At 37.5% G+C, this 24,537-nt stretch overlaps 1 protein-coding gene across 1 annotated transcript; it reads right to left on the minus strand.

Moving 5' to 3' along the window:
- Positions 1-7,947: 7,947 nt before the first annotated feature.
- Smp_040560 (putative cancer-associatedprotein protein) lies at positions 7,948-24,227 on the minus strand. The gene is made up of 12 exons (XM_018795104.1): positions 24,151-24,227; positions 15,330-15,402; positions 15,165-15,288; positions 10,663-10,781; positions 10,554-10,610; positions 10,459-10,516; positions 10,294-10,413; positions 10,118-10,167; positions 9,928-10,058; positions 9,831-9,889; positions 9,726-9,785; positions 7,948-8,118 (listed from the first exon to the last, which is right to left on the minus strand). The coding sequence occupies exons 2-12, from the start codon at positions 15,384-15,386 to the stop codon at positions 8,006-8,008; spliced, it is 948 nt and encodes a 315-aa protein (XP_018649450.1). The 5' UTR covers positions 15,387-15,402; positions 24,151-24,227; the 3' UTR covers positions 7,948-8,005.
- Positions 24,228-24,537: the final 310 nt, after the last annotated feature.

Below are 24,537 nucleotides of genomic sequence, written 5' to 3' on the forward strand. Positions count from 1 at the left end.
TAGGATTTAGTTATCAAACACTTATTCGCACGTTTGAACTACACATCTGTCTTAGTACGTGTATAAGTATCATTAATCTTCACAAAAAATGAGTTACTCAATTGTAGATTTTCTTAATCAGAATTCATCTAGAACCTGGCACACACACATTGTGATCAATCCCAGTCACTATGCTTTACACCAGTTCAGTGAAAGAGGAAATTAACAAGGTTGAATGAAAAGATTGAATTATACCAACTGTTAGCGAAGATTCGCATCTCAAGTGGATGCTTTTGGGTGTAGTGTTCTGTGAACCTAATAGTTAAAAAAAGTATATGCTACTATTCAGCAGAAATTATTTGTTTATACGTATATTCTTTTTTTGCGTGTTGAACGTACTAGGAAGTATATATAATTCAATCATTCATATATAGATATATAAATCAAATATTCAAAAATGAGATAAAACTAACTTGTGATTAGAAAGCAGCTGATACCATCCAAATAAATAATGTGTACATGTTTTCACATTCAAATAACATGAAATGGACATTTATTCTTAACTAACAGTTTTTATGTCACCGGGACAAAATTGTTAGGCATAGTTTTTTGAAGGAATATACATGAATTTAATTTATAATGTGACTGGCCGATTAACTGAACTACTTATATTGGCAAACACTAGAAAAGCGTATAGATAAGTTATTGGGTACTGACGAGACAAAATCTCAATATCGGGAAGCATGAAATATTTGTGCCTAGGCCATCTGCAGGTGTAGAAGGTTGTACGAAGAAAAACTTGTTAAGTAGCCTATAGAGTATCGTAAACGCTTATATGCGTACTAAGAGAAGAGGAAATATATAAGCAAATCCATGGGACCCGATTCTAGGTCACTAAAGGATTTAGCGAATCTTTTAAGCATACGTTCCAATCTGCCCGTAGCCGAGGCTCTATTACCAAAAGACTGGAAAAATGTTATAGTAAGTCCTATCTTCAAAACTGATGCTAGACAAACCTGAGAACTGCCTAACCAGCGTGGTTGTTAAAATTTTAGAAAAGATAATTCGGAAGTTGTTTAAGTATCTCGACGGAAACCGGATTCTTCCTGAATAGCAGCATGGCTTTAGGACAGGATATTCATGTCTCATTAACTTATTAATAGCTCGTGAAAGTTGGTGCTCACTTCAAGACCAAAAGTTACTTATAAATGTAGCCTACATCGACTTCAGCGAGGCTTTTGACAAAGATCCTCACAACCGACTGTTATAATGATTTAAGTGATTTCTGGATTGGAGGCAATTTATTAATGTGGATAAAGGGATTCCTAGTTGGGTGTCAATAAATAGTACGAGTGAACTCAAAGTTGTCTAGCTGGGAAACTGCTTAGTGAACTACCAGTGTTGTTCTTCCTATATGTAAATGACCTTCGTAGTCTCCCATCACCATCGATTTTGTTATGCTGACGATGTTAAGGTATGGAGAACGATAAAAAGTAAAGGTGATTGTTTCGAGCTTCAAAATGACATGCGGAAATTATCTGAATGATTTAAAAGTTGGTAGTTTCCGACAAATGCTTCCAAGTGAATTATGATGCATACTGGCCACAAGGTACAGATATATACTTGATGAATAGCATTAATTTATCTGTTGTCCAGACATATAATGACCTAGGAGTCATCGTTAGACAAGACGTGAAGACTACTGTATACTGCAGTGCGATAGCCGCCAAAGGTTTTAGAATCCTGTGACCAATACGTAGAGCCTTGTCGAGCCTAAAACCGTTTTGACTTCGATGTATTATTCGTTCGTCCTAAACTCGAGTACTGCATACAAGCGGTTAGACCCTGCCTCAAAAGAGAAGGCCAGTTGCTGGAAAAGGTTCAAAGAACCGCAACAAAGCTGAATAGGAAAGCTCCCATATTATTATCTACTGGCCTAAACTAAACCTATTTCCATTGTCATATAGAAGAACCAGAGGTGATTAAACAGTCATTTCGTTGTAGGATAGCAAGAATATCCAGACACGCCAAGTATTGTACGAAGGAATAACTAATATGACACGTGTGGCTGAGTTATTGTTGAATCTACCTTTTCAATCTATTTGTAAATTTCCGTGTTAAATTATCTTTCTTCGTTCTCCTTAGGGATTCAGTTAGTTATTTTCAAACTCATACATCTCGGGTTATTTAAAATACTCGTTATCTGAAAGCAAAGGTATCATTTAGTCAATATGATTTTTTGATGCATCAGAACTACAATTTAAAAGTGTAACAGTTTAGGAAAATTGATTCTGTCAGGTTCGATGAAGTATGTAATACGTTCACATTTGAATATTTATTATTGAAAAGTATTTGGAATTCGGTACTCGACAATAAGGTATAACTGCATACTCGAAGAAATCGATAAATTGATATGGATTCGAACCCATAAAATTTGTTTGTTATAACTTGATAAGTTGATTTTATATAATCTCATCAATGTCTGTCACAGCTAACAAATGTGTCGATCAAGTATGACCTGACATTGTTGTGGCATAGTTCATTTGATTCGAAACGTTAACAAGCCTAACGGTTATGCTTCATGCAGCTGGTACCCAAGACAACATTTGAGGAAGAATAATATGAATTCACTATATTTTGTGGTTTCTACTCAGCTGCTCATAACTTAAAGATTATGTTTATCATTGTACTGTTGATTGATGCAAGTTCAAAGCCTCAAAATGCATTACTTTTCTGAGTATCTTATTAATCTTTAACAACAAGTATTGGGAGTGAATATAACAAGATTTTCTCTTAACTCCCTCCAATTGTTTAACGGAAATTGCAGCAGAATACATAGTAGAGCTTACCAACTATACTGTAGATGTGAATGATAGCATTGTAGTTTAGCCAGTATGATATTGATTACTGTGTCACAACAATTAGTACTCATCAGTGTTTTCTTAATCATTTTATTCGTCTTTTTGTATTAGCATTAAAGTTTGTTTTGGTCACTAAAACTTTGTACATGAGATAGTGACTATCTTATATGTTATCGGAAATAATGTTAAAATCAAAACTATATCCCCTATTTGTATTCTCCTTGTATAATTCATTTGTAAAATGCTTGGTCGTAACAGTGACCAAGTTGGATTTCGCATAAATAAGAATAATCGAAATTCTGTTTAACCAAACTAAACACATCACTACCACTAATATTTTTATTAAAACTTGACTGATTGATGTGTAAACAGAAAATCAGCATATAAAAATAATTCATTCGAACATAAAATAAAAATGCCGTAACCGGGTACATATTTCACCAGATTGTTCGAAATGTATAATTTAATTATGTCACATTATTTTACCCAACCAATTGTATCTTCTCATTGATCTATTAAAATTTCTAAGACGAATTAATCATTTTAAAGCATAATTGTGATAATTTCGAACGAGATAAATTTTTTTTTGGCAAAAGCTATATACTAACTGATGTATACCATTCTAATAGTTGAGATCATGAGTCAATTGAAGCTAGACCACCATGTAAAACCTGGAAGCACTGGACGACCGTTTCGTCCTATTGTGGGACTCCTCAGCAGTGCGCATCCTCGATCCTGCCTCGCGAGACTCGAACCAAGGAGCGCGAGCGCTCAACCTCTAGACCACTGAGCCGGCATCCAACGGTGTTAATGTCTAACTTTCCATGGTGGTCTACCTTCAATTGATTCATGATCTCAACTATTAAAATTACTATAATATCCACAAAACCCCTTCTGATATTAAAATTTAAGTTTCTTTTAAATTCATTCACCAAAATCATAATTATCAATCATTTAGTCATGAATTACATAGAATCTTGCAGGATAGTGCATCATTGTAGAAAGATTATTATCATTATTATTATTTTTTGTACTGTGTCATTATATTGACTTTGGAAACTAGTTTCTTACATTTCTTATAGATATCTCAATCGTATCATATTGAAAACAGTTAAGAAAAATTCATACGACTCCAATATTGTACGAAACATACAATACTAAACAAAGTGATGAATATTGTTGTTACTATTAGTTAAATCTAGAGATATTGTATATTCACATCAATCAATGGACCATGAATTTCTTCAAAATCTTTATCTTAAACTTATTCATCTTTTTAATAATTTTAGTGTTGATAAAATTATACTGTAATGAGCAACGACACGAGTGGGGACAATCAAATGTATTTAAGCACCAATTACAAACTATCTCACCAAATTCTGATAACCATACAATGAACAGTTAATTTGCAAATTAACAATAAATTGTCTCAATCTTAACTGTTCCTTCTGCAAATATCAGTCCTTCTTCTTTGATTTCATTGTTCATGGATTTTCATACCGATTGCACTTCATTCCTGTTCTTTCCTTATCGATCTTCTGCCAAAATACATTCTATGTCTGACCATCACCATATACTACTTATGTGGATATAAGTAGCCCACATCACAATCTTAATATGTAAGCTCAAGATCAATGAACCGGTGACATAAAATGATCAGTAAGAATATTTAAGATTTTTAAACGAAGAATTTATGTTAAAGAAAGAGGTTTGTGAAAGTTTTTTTCTAAATTTATTGTCGTTTTCTTTAGATCCAAGACCACTGACCCAGTATTTAATCATCCACATTTCAAACTTTCAGTATCGTCTGTAAGTAAATCTTTACATATAATATCAGTTCGTGACAAAAACTAATAAAATAAACTAAGCTTTGAAAATTACTACACCAAAAAAGCAATTCATGGCTCATGATGGACCTTATAGAGAGATATAGATTCAACACTGGATAGAAACTCTGAAGTAAAACATTTGATTATTAGTTCTTAGTTCTTCAAAATTTTATTGAATAATAACTGATATCGCCCAAAACTCGAAATATAATCCCATTCTCTCTTTATGTATATATAAAATTATCCTCATCCAGACTATTGTACTTAATATTATGATAAGTGACCTTAAAAATCTCGCCCATTTATTGATTCTCCTTGTGTGTGTGTGTTTTCAATAAAAAAAAAAATTGTATTTATGTATTTTTGGAGGAAATAACAAATCAAAAACAACACCCCCAAAAAAATCACACTAAAATTGTTCAATTTGATTAATTAAATAAAATTATGTGTATTTTAAATGAAATATTCATTGGTTCAATTGTTTATTTATTTAATAAATTCTAAAGTTTATTCAATAAGAACCTTCAATTAAGATTTAATAATAATCAATCAATATTATTTTCGATCATATTTGGTTATCATATAAAATGATTATACATATCATATTAATTGTATCAGTAATCCAAATGAATGGCAACAATTAATTTGTTTATTTAAAAAAGGTTTTGTCAATCTGAATGATAAAACTATGTGAAATAAAAAGTTGCCACAGAAAGTCTGTATGTAGCTATTATAAACGGTAAGATACTTGTTATAACACTAGGGTTTCTTGTTATAACAGTCCTTTCACTTTTTACACGTATGTGGGACGTTAATTTACCTTAGACGAATATCTACACTATATTCCCTCCCAGTGTCTATTCTACAGGACTTCAACACAACTTAGATCAAGAACACGAGATTAGCCTGACCAGAACGTCAATATACTTCCATACCAAAATCCGACACAATCCAACAACAAGAAACAGTCAATCAATAATAATCAGGATAGGGGAATATATAACACCTGTCACACTATCTATATGTCTGAATCAGCAAAATAACCAATCATTATCATTCTCGCCCACACATCAGTAGCTTGTTTCAATCATAAGTACTTTGTGCTTTGAGATTATAATTCTGGGTTATTAGGGCATTCATCATAAATCCAGTTAACTGTTTGTATCCTCATGACGAAATACTCCTCTAAAACTTGGGTCCAACTGATTTTGTCATTCAGTTTGTCTTAAAGTATTTCTCATCTATTTTCTAACTTGTCGTTTGATCACATCTTTCTGACCCTAAAAATCATACATGGGAGGTTTATTCCTTTTGGAAAATGGAATAACACGATTAAAACAGAAGTGTTTTCTCCTTATTGTAGCTTTTCAGTATGACTACCATCTACTACTTTAAGACAAACTGAATGACAAAATCAGTTGGACCCAAGTTTTAGAGGAGTATTTCGTCATGAGGATACAAACAGTTAACTGGATTTATGATGAATGCCCTAATAACCCAGAATTATAATCTCAAAGCACAAAGTACTTATGATTGAAACAAGCTACATACAGACTTTCTGTGGCAACTTTTTATTTCATATGTTCACTAATTTGAGTTCTTTTAATGAAATCAAGATCCGGTTGGAAATATACTAATTGTAAATCAGAAATTTTCCAACTTATTTCTACTTTTCGAATTTTGTGTCTAAATGAACCGTCTTTGCACTTCAAGTACGTGTTCTACTCTGAGACTTACTGTTCTTCAACTGAACTATTTGGCACAGTAAAACCTCAACGAATATGTATATCAGTTCATTCGGGTCAAATGAAACATCAAGATAGACAAACATGACCTCTATATTAAGAACAATGTAATGTTGAAAATCATAACATGAACACGATCATGAGACGTTTAGTTTATTATATGGTATCCATGTGTTTCAAAATGCCGAAGCAACTTCATAAATGTTACAGAGAGAAAACTGGGTGCTCTAAACACGTTAATTCAAGTACAAATCTCCCTTTGTACTATTTCTAATATGACGTAATTACTTTAAAAATTCAATCCCTCTTATCTGTCTGAATAAAGAAAACCTGTTCATTTTATTTTTTCATGTTTGTATACATTCCTTTTATGTTACATTTATAGTTCAGATAGCTTACTAACATACGCACACTTTGTCTTAGTTTCGATTTCACACTTGTGGAATTATCTATCTACATGTTGATCGATCTATCCCTTTCCAATTGAAATTCATATAACTATAAAAATTCCACCTACGCGTGCACTCATTAATCCTTCAAAATACCAAAAGACTACTTTGTAATTTTTCAGTAACTCATAATTAAGAATTGAAAGTCCAAAAGACTTAGACAAAGAAATATAATAGGCTCAGTATCTAGTTTTTGACTCCATAGGAATACGTTTAATTCATAGATAGTTTGTCACGGACGGTTCTCAACCGTAACACTATTGAAGGCTACAGAGTATTAAACAGCTGGATTTTCCTTTCTTTTTTTCCGAATTGTTCTTAAATATAAGTCAACTGATGACGAAAACTATATCAAGATGATTTGTTATAGCAAAACCTTTTGGAATACTTAATAGTAATACGATGTAAAAACGAATCTGAAACTGTCGAATCTTTCAGAGTTGAAGCTAGAACTATGTGTGGAGGAAATATCAAGGTACTCACTTGTACTCTTATGATCGTTTACTAACTTTAAAGGTAATAAAATTTATTTCAACATGGCTCTAATTAGCACTTTTACTAAAATCCATTTTTTAGTAAATATGACTTACTTTTAATCAACCGATACTTACTACATTTTAAAACTAATACTTTTCTTCATTAGAGATATAGTTGAAAATCGAACATAGTAATGTCAATGCATTCATTTTTTGTATTGCCTCAAAGTTGAAAAGCGTAACATTCCACACATTTTATTCATTCTTTCGACTTTTTTCTAATTTCAAGTTTTCACTCTAATTGGTGTTTTTACCCAGTATTTTCATGCTCTCATTAGTTTTTAATCGTCGTGCAGGTTTGAGATGTACTGAAAGGAATCAATACACCTATGGATCAATTCCTACGTTGTCTATCTTTCTATTTATGCGGTAGCAACAAAAATGAGGTAAAAATCAATTTGTTGAAGAATACTTATATAACAGTATTTATTTCCATTACTGTATACATGAGAACTTCAAAAAATACAACACCTATTCGGTACTCTTAAAATAAAAATTCCCACTTGTAAGAACCACTATCCAAATAAGAATATATTTACAATATCTGATGCATGATACAAAATCTTTAGAAAAGTTGATATCGTCCGACTAGTCAATTTGAGAATACTATTCGGTATCTTTTATGGTTATCTGTGGCAAACCAGAATTAAGCTGTTCAAGGAGAATACATGCCTGACATATGGGCTGACTTGAAATGCATTTACACTTTTCACAAATACCTAAACAGGAAAGAAACCAAAATAAACAAACCTGTAAGTAGCCGATTTACAGAGATCTGTGTAAGTCATATAAAGTGAAAGGAATATGTACCCAATAAATTGTGATTTGGATGCACAGTATACTTATCCAGTGATGAATAAAAAGACATCTAACCCGAGTTATAAGCAACATTAGTTGGTAAAAGTCAAACAAGACCTTTATAGTAATGTACAAAGATTTTGCCTGACATCAACTCATCCACAGTGATGAATGAAGTGGTCTATATGTTCAAGTACTTTACTTTTTATTGTCAAACTAGACATCAATATAGCTTAAAACGAAAGTAGAATTTTGCATATCATAAACAGAATATTGTTTTTCTTTAGCATTCTCACTTAAACTTTGCTTTAAAATTAAATCGGTTAGTGGAAAGAAAAAAGAATAGTAAAATATTAAGACTATGCTTGGGATATAAAACAAAGCAAAATTAGCTTAGCATAAATCATCAAATTTAGAAAACTAAAAAGGAATAAAGTAACTTATTAGAATATGCAAAAGAAATAGATAAAAAGTAATAAAATATTCATAATACCATTCAATAAGTCAGTTTATACTAAGATGTTAATTATGGTCAGTAAGGACACTAGATAAGAAGTGAGCAAACTGGCAGTTGTTAAAGAAAAATATAACGCATAACTAATTATAAATGTTGGGATCAACGCCATAGATCATTTATACACAATTCACTATACTTTAAATAATCTGATTACGTGACATTAGTTGGGTTTTTTTCTAGTTATAGTAGATCTCGTACACTAAACGCCCACAATTAAGCTCATGAGCTAGTATCTAAAAAATGTATTTTAGACATAATGAATATCAACTCAGTAACCCCCAAATGCCCTGGTACGGTCGAGAGTGGGGAGAGTTTGCTCTCCCTCGCGAACTGCTCTTACATGGCAACGTGCGAACAATCACTGCCAGGGAAGTCCTACTCACTGCCTTCTCACACCACGGGTGTTGTTTACGGAATTGAGAGGACGAAAAGCGAATGTCCGGCGCTTTAAACGGGTTGGTGGACACGGCGCGTCCACCTAGGGGAGTTGGAAAACCCTGATTCCAAACCAATGGTGTACATAGGCTCCAGGATCCTGACGGAACAAATGGCGTATGAACCAATTATTTGTCACCGGCTACCATAAGATTGCATCTCCTTACGATGCTCCACTGCCTTGTGGATTCAGTCAGTGGATCAGACCTTTAGGTCAAAGGCTCCGGGTGTGGCCCTTTAAGAAAACCACCTGTTTCGGTTCGGCACCCGGGCAGTATCACAGCCCTCAAACAAATCAAATGAGATTTGTGCGGCGCATATGTATCTGGTGCCTCCTTGTACCAATATTTATGTGCTTAACTAAAATAAATAAATAAACCACGTATGGCTTTGTTTAGTAAACTACGAGTGATACTTATTATGGACGGGCTACAGATATCACAAGGTTGTGACAATTGAAATAGGAGTAGCATAGGTTATATTAGTGATGAACTGATGTTAAAAAGCTGATACGTATTTGATTTGCATACAATAACAGAATAAGTACAATGTTCTTATTGAAAAGTAAAGACATACTTTTCTGAGGCATCTTTACATCACTTCGAATAGCCATACGTTCACCGGATGCTATAATATCTAAATCAAATAGGGTGAATTCGACTCGAACAGAAAGCAACCCACCTATGATAGTCCTAGGTCGTATTCTCTCCAAATCCTTGATAAACGCTCTTACATGCCCGCTAAATAATAAAAATCACGATAAAATACCACTACTTACCGATAAGCTTGTGGCGCATATTTACATTCAGTTGAAAAATAATCCAATTTATGCATATGTGCATACATGACAATCTCCTTTTCGTAAGCATATTTAAAAGGTTTGAAACGAGGAAGTATATCATCTGTACCCTAAATATATTTGTATGAGTAAAACCAACTTGAAAACTTATAGTGTTTCCATTACTTACTGTCATCATAGCTGTACATCGTTTTAATCGACCAATATCACCTCGTAGAACTGTAAGCATAAAAAGGGAAATGAGAAAACTGTTTCTGTTTCAATTTAGCACATAAAATCCCATAAAAAGCTTTAAAACTCTAAGTAAACCAAAACACATATTTAAACCGAGCAGTTGTAATTTACTGTTCATTAACACTGTCTCCGCAATATCATCAGCGTTATGACCAGTACATATTTTGTTAGCTCCAAGAAGTAGTGCACCTTTGTCCAAAGCCTGACGGCGAAATATCCCACAGTAAGTACCTACCGAATTTTTTTCAATAAACAAAACATTAGTGCATTAATTACAATTTCGTTTATTCCCAATATGCTTCACAATATCATCCATTGACCATCCGTACAAATCCTAAAAAATGGTTTAGACTGTGAAAGAGAAAATCTACCTGGTAAGAAAGAATTTTTAACGGAAGCGAATATTGAATCTGATTTCGCTGAACAGTCTAAAAGATCATTATTTTGTAAATATTCAAACTGAGAATAAACGAACCTTACCATTAATGAATCATCTCTATATCCACTTATACCTTCGTCAATAGATAAAAGAAGCAATTCCGCTCCATAATCATATCTTTTATTTAACAAGTTTAGTATGTAAGCTAATACGGTAGAATCTAAAAATATAAAAATGTATACATATATACAAACTTCCTTTTCTTTAATTTTTATTCACATCTAGTTAATTTTTGGAAACTAATAATCAACCATCAATACAACAGTTAATTATTCTGTTCTTTATATTTATAAAGTAGACAATTATCTTCATTTTGACATTTTTCATTAACAATTGAAATGTTGAACAACTTCCTTTCACTATACGATTTTCGTGAACAACTTATAACACGATACGAAATCATTTTTTTAAAGTTATTCAGCACTATTCTATTTTACCAGATTGCCCCCAAATGCCCTGGTACGGCTGAGAGCGGTGAGTTAGCTCTCACTCTCGAAATGCTCTCACATGGCAACGCGTATATAGCCTCTGCCAAGGAAGTCCTACTCACTGCCTTCTCGTGGCGGTGTTGTTCACAAAAGTGAGAGGACGAAAAGCAAATGTCCGGCACTTTAACCGGGTTGGTGGACACAGAAAGTCTACCTAGAGGAGTTGGAAGACCCTGATTCCAAACCCATGGTGTACATGGGCTCCAGGATCCTGACGGAACAAATAGCGTATGAATTAATCGTTGGTCACCGGCTACCATGGGACTGCATCTCCTCACGATGCTCCACTGCCTTGTGGGTCAGACCTTTAGGTCAAAGGCTCCGGGTGTGGGCCCTTAGGAAAACTACCCGCTTTGGTTTGGACACCCGGGCAGTATCACGGCTCACACACAAATAAAATGAAATGACGGTATCTACTGAAAATACTATTCACGCTTCGATTAAAAGTCAAACAATTCACATTATTATTTTTATTGCCACGTCATTTATTCACCCTCTTTTATTCCCACTTTCTGCATTCTTATTTTTCAACGTATACAGCAGCTTGCCTACGATGGAAACTCTGTTATATCGAAACGATCTCGAGTCACTGACTGGTCGAAAATTGAATGCTACTACCGAATACGAATACTGAGACAGTTTTTCTGAAACCACGTGCACCATTCAAACTGGCTTCCTTTAACGTTCCCACACTAATGCAGATCGGACAACAGATAGGGCTGGCTATGTCTTTAGAAAGTCTTAATATCGACGTTTGTTGTCTATCCGAGACCCGTATTCAAGACACTGGTGAAGTACTACAAATTCGCTAGAGCTGAGGCGACACTAATCGATTGGATCCCCATTAACAGTCAGTTATGTGCTGTTAGATTAGAAAGCTCCGTCAAAGTGACAAGAAATTGGTGTGAGAAACGATGTCTTTTTGTCATCTCTGCCTATGCCCCGACAGATTGCAGCCCGGATGCAATCAAGGATGAATTCTACCACAAATTAACTGTTCTTCTCCAGAAAGTGCGTTCGACAGATATTGCAGTACTAGCCGGAGACTTGAATGTTCAGATCGGGCGTCTAGGCACTGAAGAGAGTCATTTAGGTGGCCGATGGGGACTTGTTGGTCGCAGGACAGATAACGGGGACCGTCCACTGCAACTCTGCACAGACCACAACCTTTTTCTGACTAGCACCAACTACTGTCACAGTCATCGCCGATGTGCCAACTGGCGTCCTCCCTCTGTATCTCAAGCCCGGACTCAGGTTGGTCACATCACGATCAGCAACATCTGGCGTGGTTATGTACAAGACTGCCGCTCCTTTTGCAGAACCTATCTGAACCCTTATCATGCCCTTGTTTGCGCTAATCTTAACTCACTTTTCAGTGGCCAACAAATTCATTGTCCTAAACGGATCGATGTCAGTAAATTGATTGCAGCTTTTGTTGCAACTAAATATCAGACCGAACTGGGTTCAATGCTAGCTAACATCTCACCGAAAATTATAGATGAGCATTGGTTACAATTGCACGACATCATAAAAATGGAGAGTGAAGTCGCTTGCAGCTTCGCGAAACGTCCAGCTTATAAGCACTGGGTTTCTTCTGGCTCCTTACAACTCATCGAAGCCCGTCAGTCTACTCCGGGTGACCGTGAGTTTGACCACAAAGGAGGGCTGTTACGTAATGAAATTGGGCAAAGCTTGCGTAAGAACCGAGAAGCCTGGTGGTCGGAGCGTGCTAATGAGACGGAAGCAGCAGCTGCATCTGATAACTACCGGAAGCTCTTCCAACTCAACCGAGCCACTGGCAGCAAGAAATCTGGTGTGAGCGAAACAATCTGTGAGGATGACGGGATGCCAATCACTAACATCTCTCGACGTCTTGGACGATGGGCGGAATTTTTCGAAGGGCAGTTCAACTGGCCTGCTGCTCCGGCAACATCGATCAGACTGTCCTGCCCTCCATGGCCGGTGACGACTGCCCCACCAAATGAGGGGGAAGTCCGCAAGGAACTCCAACTCTTAAAGCGCTACAAATCACCGAGCCCAGATGACTTACCTCTGGCTCTTTTTAAAGATGGTGTTGACTTTCTGGTTAAGGAACTGACTGTGTTCTTTAAAAAGGTCTGGAAGCTAGAGAGTGTTTCAACGTCATGAAATGAGTCGATGGTTGTTCCTATCTTTAAAAAGGGTTCACGTCGTTCCTGTAACAACTATCGGGGGATAAGTCTATTTCCGATTGAGTCCAAACTATTGGCTTCTGTCATTCTTCGTAGGTTGTTTAAAACCCCAGAAAGATTGACTCGCGAGGAGCAGGCGGGTTTCCGTTCTGGTCGAGGATGCATTGATCATATCTTCACCCTCCGCCAAATGTCAGAACACCGTCATACTTATCACAAGGCCAACAATCGTAGTGTTTATTGACATCAGGGCCGTCTTCGATTCGTTGGACAGGACTGTTCTCTGGGATTGTCTATTGAAGAAGGGTGTGCCTGGGAAGTTTATTAACATATTAAAGGCCCTATATACAAGCACCTCAGGTAGAATGAGGGCATACAACCACCTCTCCCCATTGTTCCATTCAAACAGTGAGGTTAGACAGGGTTGCCCAATCTCACCATTCCTCTTCAACTTTGCCATCGACGACACTCTGGAAACAGCTCTGGTGGATGTAAGTAATGGTGGTGTGGATCTGTTGCCTGAAGAAAGACTTCTCGACCTTGAGTATGCGGATAATATTGTCTTACTATGCGATAATGCCCAAGCCATGCAAACTATACTTAATCAGTTGGCAATCAGTGTCCGCAGGTACGGCATGTGCTTTGCACCTTCGAAGTGCAAAGTACTTCTCCAAGACTGACGGGACCCTGATCCTGTACTCACCCTGGATGGTGAGCAGATTGAAGTAGTTGAGAAGTTCGTGTATCTAGGTAGCTATATAAGTGCTGGTGGTGACGTGAGTGGTGAGATCGATTCACATATAATGAGCCAGAGCGGCTTATGTCAATCCGGGCCATCTTTAGCGCCTTCGTGATGTTAGTCTGGCTGTAAAAGGTCAAATCTACAACACATCGGTGAGAGCAGTCTTGCTCTATGCTTGTGAAACCTGGCCTCTCCGAGTTGAGGATGTTAGATGTCTCTCTGTGTTCGATCATCGTTGTCTCCGAAGGATTGCTGACATCCAGTGGCAACACCATGTTAGTAATGCAGAGGTTCGGCATCGTGTGTTCGGGATCAGAGGCGATTATCCAATTGGTGTTACCATCTTGAAACATCAACTTCGGTAGCTTGGTCATGTCCCACGAACGTCGTCCCACAGAATTCCTCGTCATGCATTATTTGCCGACGCTGGGACTAGTTGGAAGAAGTGGAGAGGTGGTCAGTGTTTGACATGGTGTCGTGGTATGAAGGAAAGCTGTACAGGACTGGCTTATGTTGGACCTTCACGACTCCCTGGCTGGGGTACCAGAGATGGTGCAACACAGTGGCTAGAGACGTTATCAGATATGACTCAGAATAGAAGCCAGTGGTGATCCTGATGTAACGTTCTTTTACTATTTTTGCAAAAAGTGGTTCTAACTTCCTTAACTGAAAGAATTCTTCTGGTTGTATCTTTCCGTTTCCCCATTATTATTCTTATTATTACACTAACACACTAATCTGTGTTTGTTCTTTTTTTCTTCTACGCACCTTACCTTCCTTTTCTCTTCCCATTCTCATTTTTTGTGTGACGCATATATATCTGGTGTCCCCTTGTACCAATATTTATACATTCAAATAAATAAATAATTACCACAGATTAATATTTTCCAGTAAATAAATACGACTGTACAGCTTAGGTCAACGAAACTATATATAAGTTAAGCTTCCACGAGCAAAATTGAAGGTTCTGGATTCGAATCCCGCATGTGGAGTCGCGGACGCGCACCACTGAGGAGCCTTATGATAGGACGGAACGGTCGCCTAGTGCCTTCAAGTTTCTAATGCTGACCTAGCTTAGATCGAGTAATTATCTGTATTTCTTCATCGATTAATAAAAGGAAATCTACGATTATGATGTTTACCTTTACCACCGGAGGCACCAATAGCAATTTTATCACCACGACTAATAAGCTTTGCATGCGAAATTGTCCAATGTATTTCTTCTTCAAAACACCAAGAAAAACATTCTTTGCACATAATATCACTCTATATCAATTAGCAATTGAAAAATAATTCAAAAGACATACAGTTTTTGGGCGTTTGATATATCCCTTTGACTGACATCTGCAACACAAAACTGGCATACTAATTTTGAACTTCCTAAAATAAGAATTTGTTTGAAATAAGGATAAATGAAATTGAATATGAAGGCCCATAAAAACAAAGATAATGCTACTCATTAATAAAATGATCTTCCCAGCCACGATATGATCGATGCATTATAGTGAATGAAATGACATCATTCTAATCAATTTATTGCTATATCACGTAACATTTAATAAAATTATTGCATGGAATATTAGCTCAACCTACATTTAACTCTGAGACGATTAATTATCTGAAGAACAAATGTTAACATATTTTAGTCATAAAGACTATAAAAATGAATTATTTACGACAAAGTGCAATCCTAAATGAAGTTTCGCAATTCGGAAAACTTAAGGGCAGTGAGTAACAACGTAGGACGTGTACTCATGTACATCGGTTCAAGTTGCCATACTTTATTATTACAGAGAGATGTCAGGCCAAATTCCAGAATAGTAGGGGTAGTAACAGTATCAGAGGTAATAGGAAAGATTAGGCACTGAAGATACGACTCAAAAAGAAAATATAAATTAGCAGAAACAAAAAAATGTTATGAGGAACTTAGAATCTCAGGATTTAAGGGAAGACAAATGATGGACGCACCTGCGCCATTCCAAACGATTTTGAGCTATATCATACAAAGTCTCTAACCACTGGTTACGATAATCACGCGGACCCCAACCAGGTAGTTTGTACCCATTAACAAAGTTAAGTCCAAATGTAAGTGACTTGACTACACCCGAAAGCGTCGATCGTAGAGATAGACAATAGTTGGAAATACGTAACACGTCCCAACTACCTCATTTGGGACCTCATCAATCGATTTACTATCTTTGCCTAGCACTTTATTCTTAACCCATGTATTGTTTACTCCGTGGTCCAAAAATACACGAGCAATGCTTCGTAGACACCTATGACAGAATACCAGTTACCAACGAATATCCTCATCCACATCCATAAAGTAGAGCGGAGTAAATTCGCCCTTGGGTTAGAAGACGGGTATCTCGCTTACGCCATAGGTAACGCGAGTTGACAAAAGCCACTCAAGCCTTCTGGATCCGTCCCGAGATTTCGTCAGACATCAGACCATCAATACTGATGATAATCAACTACTTTACTGCGTTTGCTATTCAGGTTGCTTGGAGATATCAGATAACTGATATGTGGCTGAAGGCAGGTTGAACTGTTCCCAAAAGTATTCTGTCCATCGGTTTGATCTCCTGGATTGAGAGTGAATAATAGTCCCGTTTCCTTGAGATAGTTTCACTAGCAACCTGTACTTCAATACCCATTCCCTTGATGAGTCTAAACAGTTGTCCACTGATTTTTCCTAACTGTTTGGTTTAAGTTACTGGTAGATAGCACTGCTGTTCCCATAGCTTTTCGTTTATCATACCACGCTGCTTCGGAATGGATATCAATTTCACGATTTACTAGCTCCCTCTCTAGTTATTTCTGGGATATATTCTTAACTTTGTTATCATTAGGTTAAACTCTAAAGGGTTTTCTTGCTGTGGCTTTTTTATGTCTAGTAAGACGCAGACAAATACGCGCCTGAACTAGGGCATGATCCGAGTCTAAATATGTGCTCTAGAATGTGGTCCACTTGAATCGATCGATGACTCAATTGTGGAGGTCACGTCAGACGGTGATTTTCCTCATGTTCAAAATTGGTGATTGCCAGAAATACCCCCAAATGCCCTGGTACGGTCGAGAGTGGGGAGAGTCCGCTCTCCCTCTCGAAATGCTCTCACATGGCAACGTGCAAACAACCATTGCCAGAAAAGTCCTACTCACTGCCTTCTCGTGGCGGGGGTGTTGTTCACAAAATTGAGAGGACGAAAAGCGAATGTCCGGCGCTTTAACCGGGTTGGTGGACACGGCGCGTCCACCTAGGGCAGTTGGAAAACCCTGATTCAGAACCAATGGTGCACATGGGTTCCAGTATCCTGAGGGAACAAATGGCGTATGAATCAATCGTTGGTCACTGGACACCATGGGACTGCATCTCCTCACGATGCTCCACTGCCTTGTAGATTAGACCTTTAGGTCAAAGGCTCGGGGTGTGGCCCCCTAAGAAAACCACGTTCTTCGGTCTGGGCACCCGGGCAGTATCACAGCCCTGACACAAAAAGTGTGGCGCATATGTATCTGGTGCCCCTTTGTACCAATATGTATGTGTTTAAATAAATAAATAAATAAAATAATTTTAGGTCCGGTTTAGCTCACCTACTTGAGCATTAAAATCACCTGCCACCATTACTACATCAGAGAGTTTATCTTTTTGAAGGTTCGATAGATTTCTATAAAATTCATCTTTAACTTCATCCGAGATGGAATCAGTGGGAGCGTAGGCAGAGACAATTAAAAGGCAACAGCGTGTCTTCTTATCTTTTCCAGTCCTTACTGTCCCGTTTAGTCAGACAGAGCACAAGCGACTGTCTATGGGATTCCGGACTAATAGAGCTTGTTCTGCTTTCTAATTTAATGTTTTACTTATACCAACGAGGCCACGGGGAGTAGCAGTGGGGACTCTAGATACTCAAAGAGTAAATCCTCCCTGTTCTTTGCATTAAAAAGATGAGGTCAGATGAATGGTCGTACTTGGATCCTGTGTTTCAGAGACGCATCATAAATCGATGGCACGAGATTCTAGAGTCCTAGCTAAAACCTGTTGTCCTACCTGACACAAGGCTTGAACATTGAAAGCTCCAACATGTAATTTAGGGCGTAGTTTCAATGGACCAGGAATAACATTTCTTGAACTCAAATCACTAGGATTGGTAGTGCGTGGTGATAAAGATATTTGAGAATAGTCGTGGGAATGGAAGAATTATTAAGATGTGAGGGAGGAACTAGATTGTCAACAAGATGATCTCGGGTGCTGATAGAGGTATGAGGAAGGTTGTCACTTTCCGGCTGCCCACACCTTGAGGGACCTGAAAAGGAAACTGAATTGGTGATGGTCTTATTGATCTAAGAGCGTGACTTCAGAGCCCAAGCGACAACTCCTTGAGGCCGGTCGTTTACGGCCTTTCAATGGGGGGTTTCTGATGAGTTAGCTCCACGCTTCAAAAGACCTTACCGCCGAAGACAGGAATCCGCGAGGTAAGGTGAGATGTGACACTTTCGGGGTCGACTCCTTTTGATCCCTTTCTTCCGTTGCGAGAAGGCAGCACCACTGTAGATTCTGATTGTCTGGGGAAAGCACCCTACTGCTGTTACACCCCTCTACAATTAGCAGTACGACTTCATCTTCGTGCCTTAAGTTGCTGCTTTTAGCCTTACCGTTCTCCGACCAACCTGCCTGGCATAGTAAGGCATAAAGGAACGTGTGTTCCAGCCAATATAGCTAGGTTGTGCCATCACGAAAGTCAAGCCCGACCACCACATCAAGGTAGCAGCTACGGTCGGGAAAACTTAAGGGCAGGGTGAAATGTGAGATTAACATTTAGTCAGTCATAATCAATCAAGAGTACGGCACAAATGTTCGTCAGCTCGAGTCGCCATAATGCATTAGCAAGAAGAGATAATACTAACAGGTATAACAGTAAAAACCCTTTTATCGAAACTTTACAAAGATAAAGAAAAGTTCATTATCCTACGCTTCGATTCCTGTATTTTGTCCTTTTGCTCTTTACCCATATTCTTCATTTAGCTTCACTATATCGGTGCTATTACCCCGAATACCTCGTTACACATTTTGGTAATCTTATCGCATTACACCGATACGGTGTCATTTTAAGATAATGTATATTTGTACTAGGTCTTATGTTAATCATGAGTGACTGATATAAAACAATAAAATAAATTAAAATTTTAGCGTGTAGAAAAATGCTTCGACTGATAATGAAAAAGCCGATTGGGTTGGTTTAGTTAGTAAAACAACATAAACTCATTTTGTAAATGTTAAAATTACTAAGTATTTGGCCACAAGTGGCACCATTGCTCACTAACTAGAATAACGACATAGCTATATTCCTACACAAAAAAGTCCCTAAGGAAAAAAGTACCTTCAGAATCAGAACCAATCCAGTTAAATTCGTTTAATGTTTTATAAATTCTTTAAAATATGTATGTTATTCAAACAAGATGGAAAATGGAGGCTTGTAGAAGGCAGGAAATCTAGCAAAATGATTTTAATATTGCTACTGACCAGTACAGAAATACAGTGCTCCTAGTGGTCAAGTATTCTTTCCAATAAACCTATCCGGTAAGCAAAAAACTAGATTTGCAACATAATATTAAAGTATATATTTAACTAGTTTGAGTCATTCAAATGAACAGTAATAAACTAATCACCATAAAAATCAGCGGCCTAATTGAAATAACGAAAAATATGCAAATAAAATGTACTGTTTCAGTCGCTTTCATACCATGCATGGAAGTGTTTCCATAAAGCGCCTATAGTTTTTCATTTTGGTAGTGTATACTAAGGAGAGCATATAAGTATATTAAATCTTGAATAGGCTCTTAACCGGTGCCATCCGGTATCGCCATGATATACACTAAACGTTCAGTAGTAAGACTGTTGATAAAGCCCTGTAAACACATTCGAAGATGTACCAGTAGTATTTACTAGCAAATACTATTACAGGGTCTTGCACAAAAATGGATTAGTTTATTGAAATAAACAAAACCATACAAAACGTCACTTTCACAAAGGAAAATCCCCACGGTGCCGAATAAAAAACCCACCATCATTTCAGTTCCATTTTTTAGTAACATCTACGTTAACCAACCAGAAACTTTAAATAACATAACAATGAAATGCCTTTAGACGGCTCACTATTTATAGGTTGTGACACCTGACTTTAATTGAATAAAGTTTTTGGATCCATTTGGTTTTTTTCTCTTAGTCGTCACGGTAACGATTTCAGAAACCGTCTGAAAGCCCTTAAAGACTAAATTTTCTATAACCTAAGAGGTCGCCAGTTTTTTAATACATAAAGTATCTACCGATAATTCCAGGTAGAATTCAAATGACTTTTGGGGATGTACCGCACAGTAACCATGTGCATGTTTGAGTAGAAAAAATACCGTTAATTAGTTAAATGAAGGTTCTTATACTGAGCCATATGGCTCAGTGAGGCTCTGAAAAGGCTTGGAACGTATTATGTATATACATAATACGTTCCAAGCCTTGCAGAATTCTTTTCTTGATCAGATCAAAGGATAAAAAGGAGTGGCAGGCATATATATCTGGTGCTTCCCTGTACCAATATTTATGTGTTCAAATAAAATAAATAAAAAGGAGTGTAACTCTCAACCACTGATAGCCACCGTCATGAAGTAGCTGAATAGGAAACCTTCCTTACTTTTTGGATTAAAACCAAGAGTTTCAGAAAGCGTAGAACTGTAGAGAATCCAGCAACGCCAAAACCGAGAACTTAATGTGTCACTGATAGTTAAAACCAAACATTCCGCCGAGTAGGATAGTGAGACGTTAGAAACCCTCACGATGTGAGGTGAATCACCTAATTTCACAGTAAACCTAAAGTATACAGTCAGGTTCCTCGGTTTTTAAGTTGACTTTCTAAAGACAGTGACAACTAAAGATCCCTGAACTTTCATTCATATATCAGTGCTATTTGGAAAAAAAGGAAGTGAATTTTTCTACGTTTTGAGACACCAGATTTTTATTGCGTTTATCGTGCCAGAAGCTAGATTTAAACTCATTTAACTCCTTTAGCGATAGTTGAGTTTGTGAAATAGTTTTTCATACATTTTACGACAGCTTCCACTAGTTGTAGCTTTTTGTTAGTGAGTATCTGTGTTCGTATTTACTGTTTACTCGTATTTTGGGCCTGCGAATTTCTTTGGTGTTTTGTTGCCTTAACTACCGCTAGTTAAAGTTGCTGTTTTGGTACATTTCTACAGTTACAATAGCAACGTAATTGTCCTTTCATGTTTTGTGGTTTATTTATTTATTATAAACTTCTTGTTTTGTACGAGTCATACTGGTTGGAATGGCAATTTAAAGTCATCGATGTGGTCGACCACTGTGTCTCTTGTCTGTTGAAGATGGAAAGCAGCGTTACAGATGTAAGAGGTACTTTCATAAAATGTGTACCGATCTATCATTGGCTGTGTATAAATGCTGTTGTCTACGAGCTTTACTCCGGCTAAGTAGGAAATGCTGTCTAATTAAAGCGATTCTCGGCGAGACTAAAGTATACTGCCGACCTTTGAACGAATCTGAAATGACCTTGAGAAATATTAGCCAATCAGAAGACAGTTAGTATACAGTAAAAATATATTATAGAAAACTCAAAAATTAAAGGGGATACTGTTCTTTTACATGACTCAAAAACTTCCCAAGGTCAGATATAGGTTCAGTTCTAAAACCATAGTGCATACGGTACAGGAACACATCCACATGGCTCCATGGTAGTCGACCTCTGAAACCATGATAAGGTCTCAAAAGTTCTTTTAGCCCCGATCACATAGCTTCAATGTTGTTAGTATATTGGTATGATTTACGGTTTAGGGTTAGGGTCTAGGGTTAAGGGTGAGACTATAATTTATGGACGACCTTTGAGCGACGCTAGAGTGACCCTGAGAGTGTCAAATAATAACTAAGACCAAATGAGGGTTATAAACCTGTAAGAAGAATTCAAATTATGATTTACAGTTCATGGTTAAGGCCAGGAATTATACTTAGGGTTTTCATCACGAACTGACATCAGCTATAATGCCAAAACTCTATTTATCCAAATGGATAATTGAATTTCGCGCCAAAATCTTATGATCACTTCTCTTTTAGACGCTAAATTATCACGTCTTCCCTAAAATCAACTGTAAACCGATCGCACGCAAGCATCAAGCACCGAACTTAGCGCCGTGACCTTGAAAACCCGCGAAAGCTTCTGATTGGCTCGGCAGTATAGTTTAGCCTCGCCGCCTGACATCAGACAAGAAGGAAACTACAGGTGTAACCGCTAAATGAGCTCTTACCCGTGATCAAAAGGCTGACTCCGTCTGTTAACACGCTCAGAAAGGAGAATCTCTATCCAGGCTATTGTCAAGCGTAATCATAATATCACGCACTATAAGGACAAAGGAATTAATATCCATCGAAAGTGGAGTTACTTTAAACACTGATGATGTGGATTCAAATGCACGATGTACATAGAGCTAAATCCTCTCACACGACAAATTATATAGTACAAATAATGGGTTGGTTCGAGAGTAAAGACGAAACGGGTAATTAAAGAAAAGCTTTTGGTATTAAGTGGGAAGGGAATGATAACGACACAGTAGAAATTCATGAACACGACCTTAAAGAATTCAAACCCGTCCTTATTTTTTTGAATCTGGAGACGAAAAAAATGAGCATGCTAAACGGCATGCATACAATCTGCACTTTGTGTAATATGTTATTAGAAATGTACTACTGGGAGAAGTATAAAGAGTACTTATTATTTAGGTAATAAGACTCGATGAACTGGAGACGAGATCCAACAAGGATGATGTTAAAGTTAGTACTCAGAAATAACGAAAAGAGGGATGTTAAACTAGACGCATTTATTTTTATTTATTTAAACACGTAGATATTTGTACAAGAAGGCACTAGATAGATGAGCGCCACATAAATCATTCAACTTGTGTAAGGGCTAGGATACTGCCCGGGTGCCCAGACCGAAGCAGGTAGTTCTCCTAAGGGGCCACACCCAGAGCTTTTGACCTAAAGGTCTAATCTACAAGGCAGTGGAGCATCGTGAGGAGATGCAGTCCCATGGTGTCCAGTGACCAACGATTGATTCATACGCCATTTGTTCCCTCAGGATACTGGAACCCATGTGCACCATTGGTTCTGAATCAGGGTTTTCCAACTGCCCTAGGTGGACGCGCCGTGTCCACCAACCCGGTTAAAGCGCCGGACATTCGCTTTTCGTCCTCTCAATTTTGTGAACAACACCCCCGCCACGAGAAGGCAGTGAGTAGGACTTTTCTGGCAATGGTTGTTTGCACGTTGCCATGTGAGAGCATTTCGAGAAGGAGAGCTAACTCTCACCGCTATCAGCCGTACCAGGACATTTGGGCGCATACCGAACTCGTAGCTCGAATATTCAACTTCGGTCAGGTCGGTCATGTGCAATGCAGTAGCCACAAAGTCTCTGGGTGGTATGGTCACTTCATCGAGCGTTCAAGGTTTTGACGATGTTCCAGGTTTTGTATCCCACTTATGTGAGACTTTACAGTATTGCAACCAACCGGTTATTAATGTCTTTATAAGAACACTGACATACTAGAGCACGCTCAACATGTGGGAAGCAAGTTAGTAACGGGTTTACTCAAACTTTCCTATGATGAGCGTTTAAAATTTCTCCCGTTATCTAACGGTAAAATGAGAGGTTACCTTATGACGGCAGTCCATATCTAACATAATGATTTGGATGCTGACATGTATTGCTTTCTCAAGAACTAATCATCTTCGTGGACGCAGCAAGGTTTGGAAACCACAACCAACTAAATTAGAGCGGGATCACATTTTTCTCATCGATCAAGTAGTATCCGTCACATCATTGAACACCCTCAAATATAAGTTGGATAAAGGCTGGAAAACGAACTGCAAGGGTCGACATAGATAGAGTAATTTGCTATCCTTATTATTCGAATAATAAGGATATCCTGAACATGATAAATCTAACAAGTACTTAAAAGCTAGGCAGGAGCATAATCTTATAGTAGTCTATAAATTACATCTTATGCACAGGCTAGTCATGGGTGAAGATGTCTAATATGTAAATTTCAACCTACTAAGAGGAAAGCGAAGGCGAGATAAAACAGGCAACCTTATGCCAGATCTTATTAAATCCGCCCGCCGTCCCGTTTCAACGACCTTGAACGGCCTGGCAAGAGGCAGTCATTCCGTATTTCAACTGCTGAGGGTTTGTTAGGTGTCTTTTGGGTTGCACGAATATCAAGGTGTGTAAGTGGCCTTTTGCTGAAGCAAAACTACAAAATCATTGTGAAGAGCATTGATTTAGTTCTTTCTGTCTTGTAGTGCACACGTAGGGTCGATTGTTGCTTCGTAGCTTCCCAATCTCCTTATTTAAATAGGGAAAATTTTGAGTGAACTTCGGGGGTAATTTTGGTCTATTGCGTCCCGTTCTGTTTGTCTGGAAGCAAAAAGAATTGCGAGCA

This window comes from Schistosoma mansoni, chromosome 1 (genome assembly GCF_000237925.1).
Source record: "Schistosoma mansoni strain Puerto Rico chromosome 1, complete genome".
Classification (NCBI taxonomy): Eukaryota; Metazoa; Platyhelminthes; class Trematoda; order Strigeidida; family Schistosomatidae; genus Schistosoma; species Schistosoma mansoni.

Coding starts and splice junctions, on each gene's coding strand:
- Smp_040560 (XM_018795104.1), bottom strand. CDS start 15,386: ATGCCAGTTTTGTGTTGCAGATGTCAGTCAAAGGGATATATCAAACGC. Junction 15,289..15,329: donor ATATCAAACGCCCAAAAACT/GTATGTCTTTTG, acceptor TAATTGATATAG/AGTGATATTATGTGCAAAGA. Junction 10,517..10,553: donor TAAAAATTCTTTCTTACCAG/GTAGATTTTCTC, acceptor ACCATTTTTTAG/GATTTGTACGGATGGTCAAT.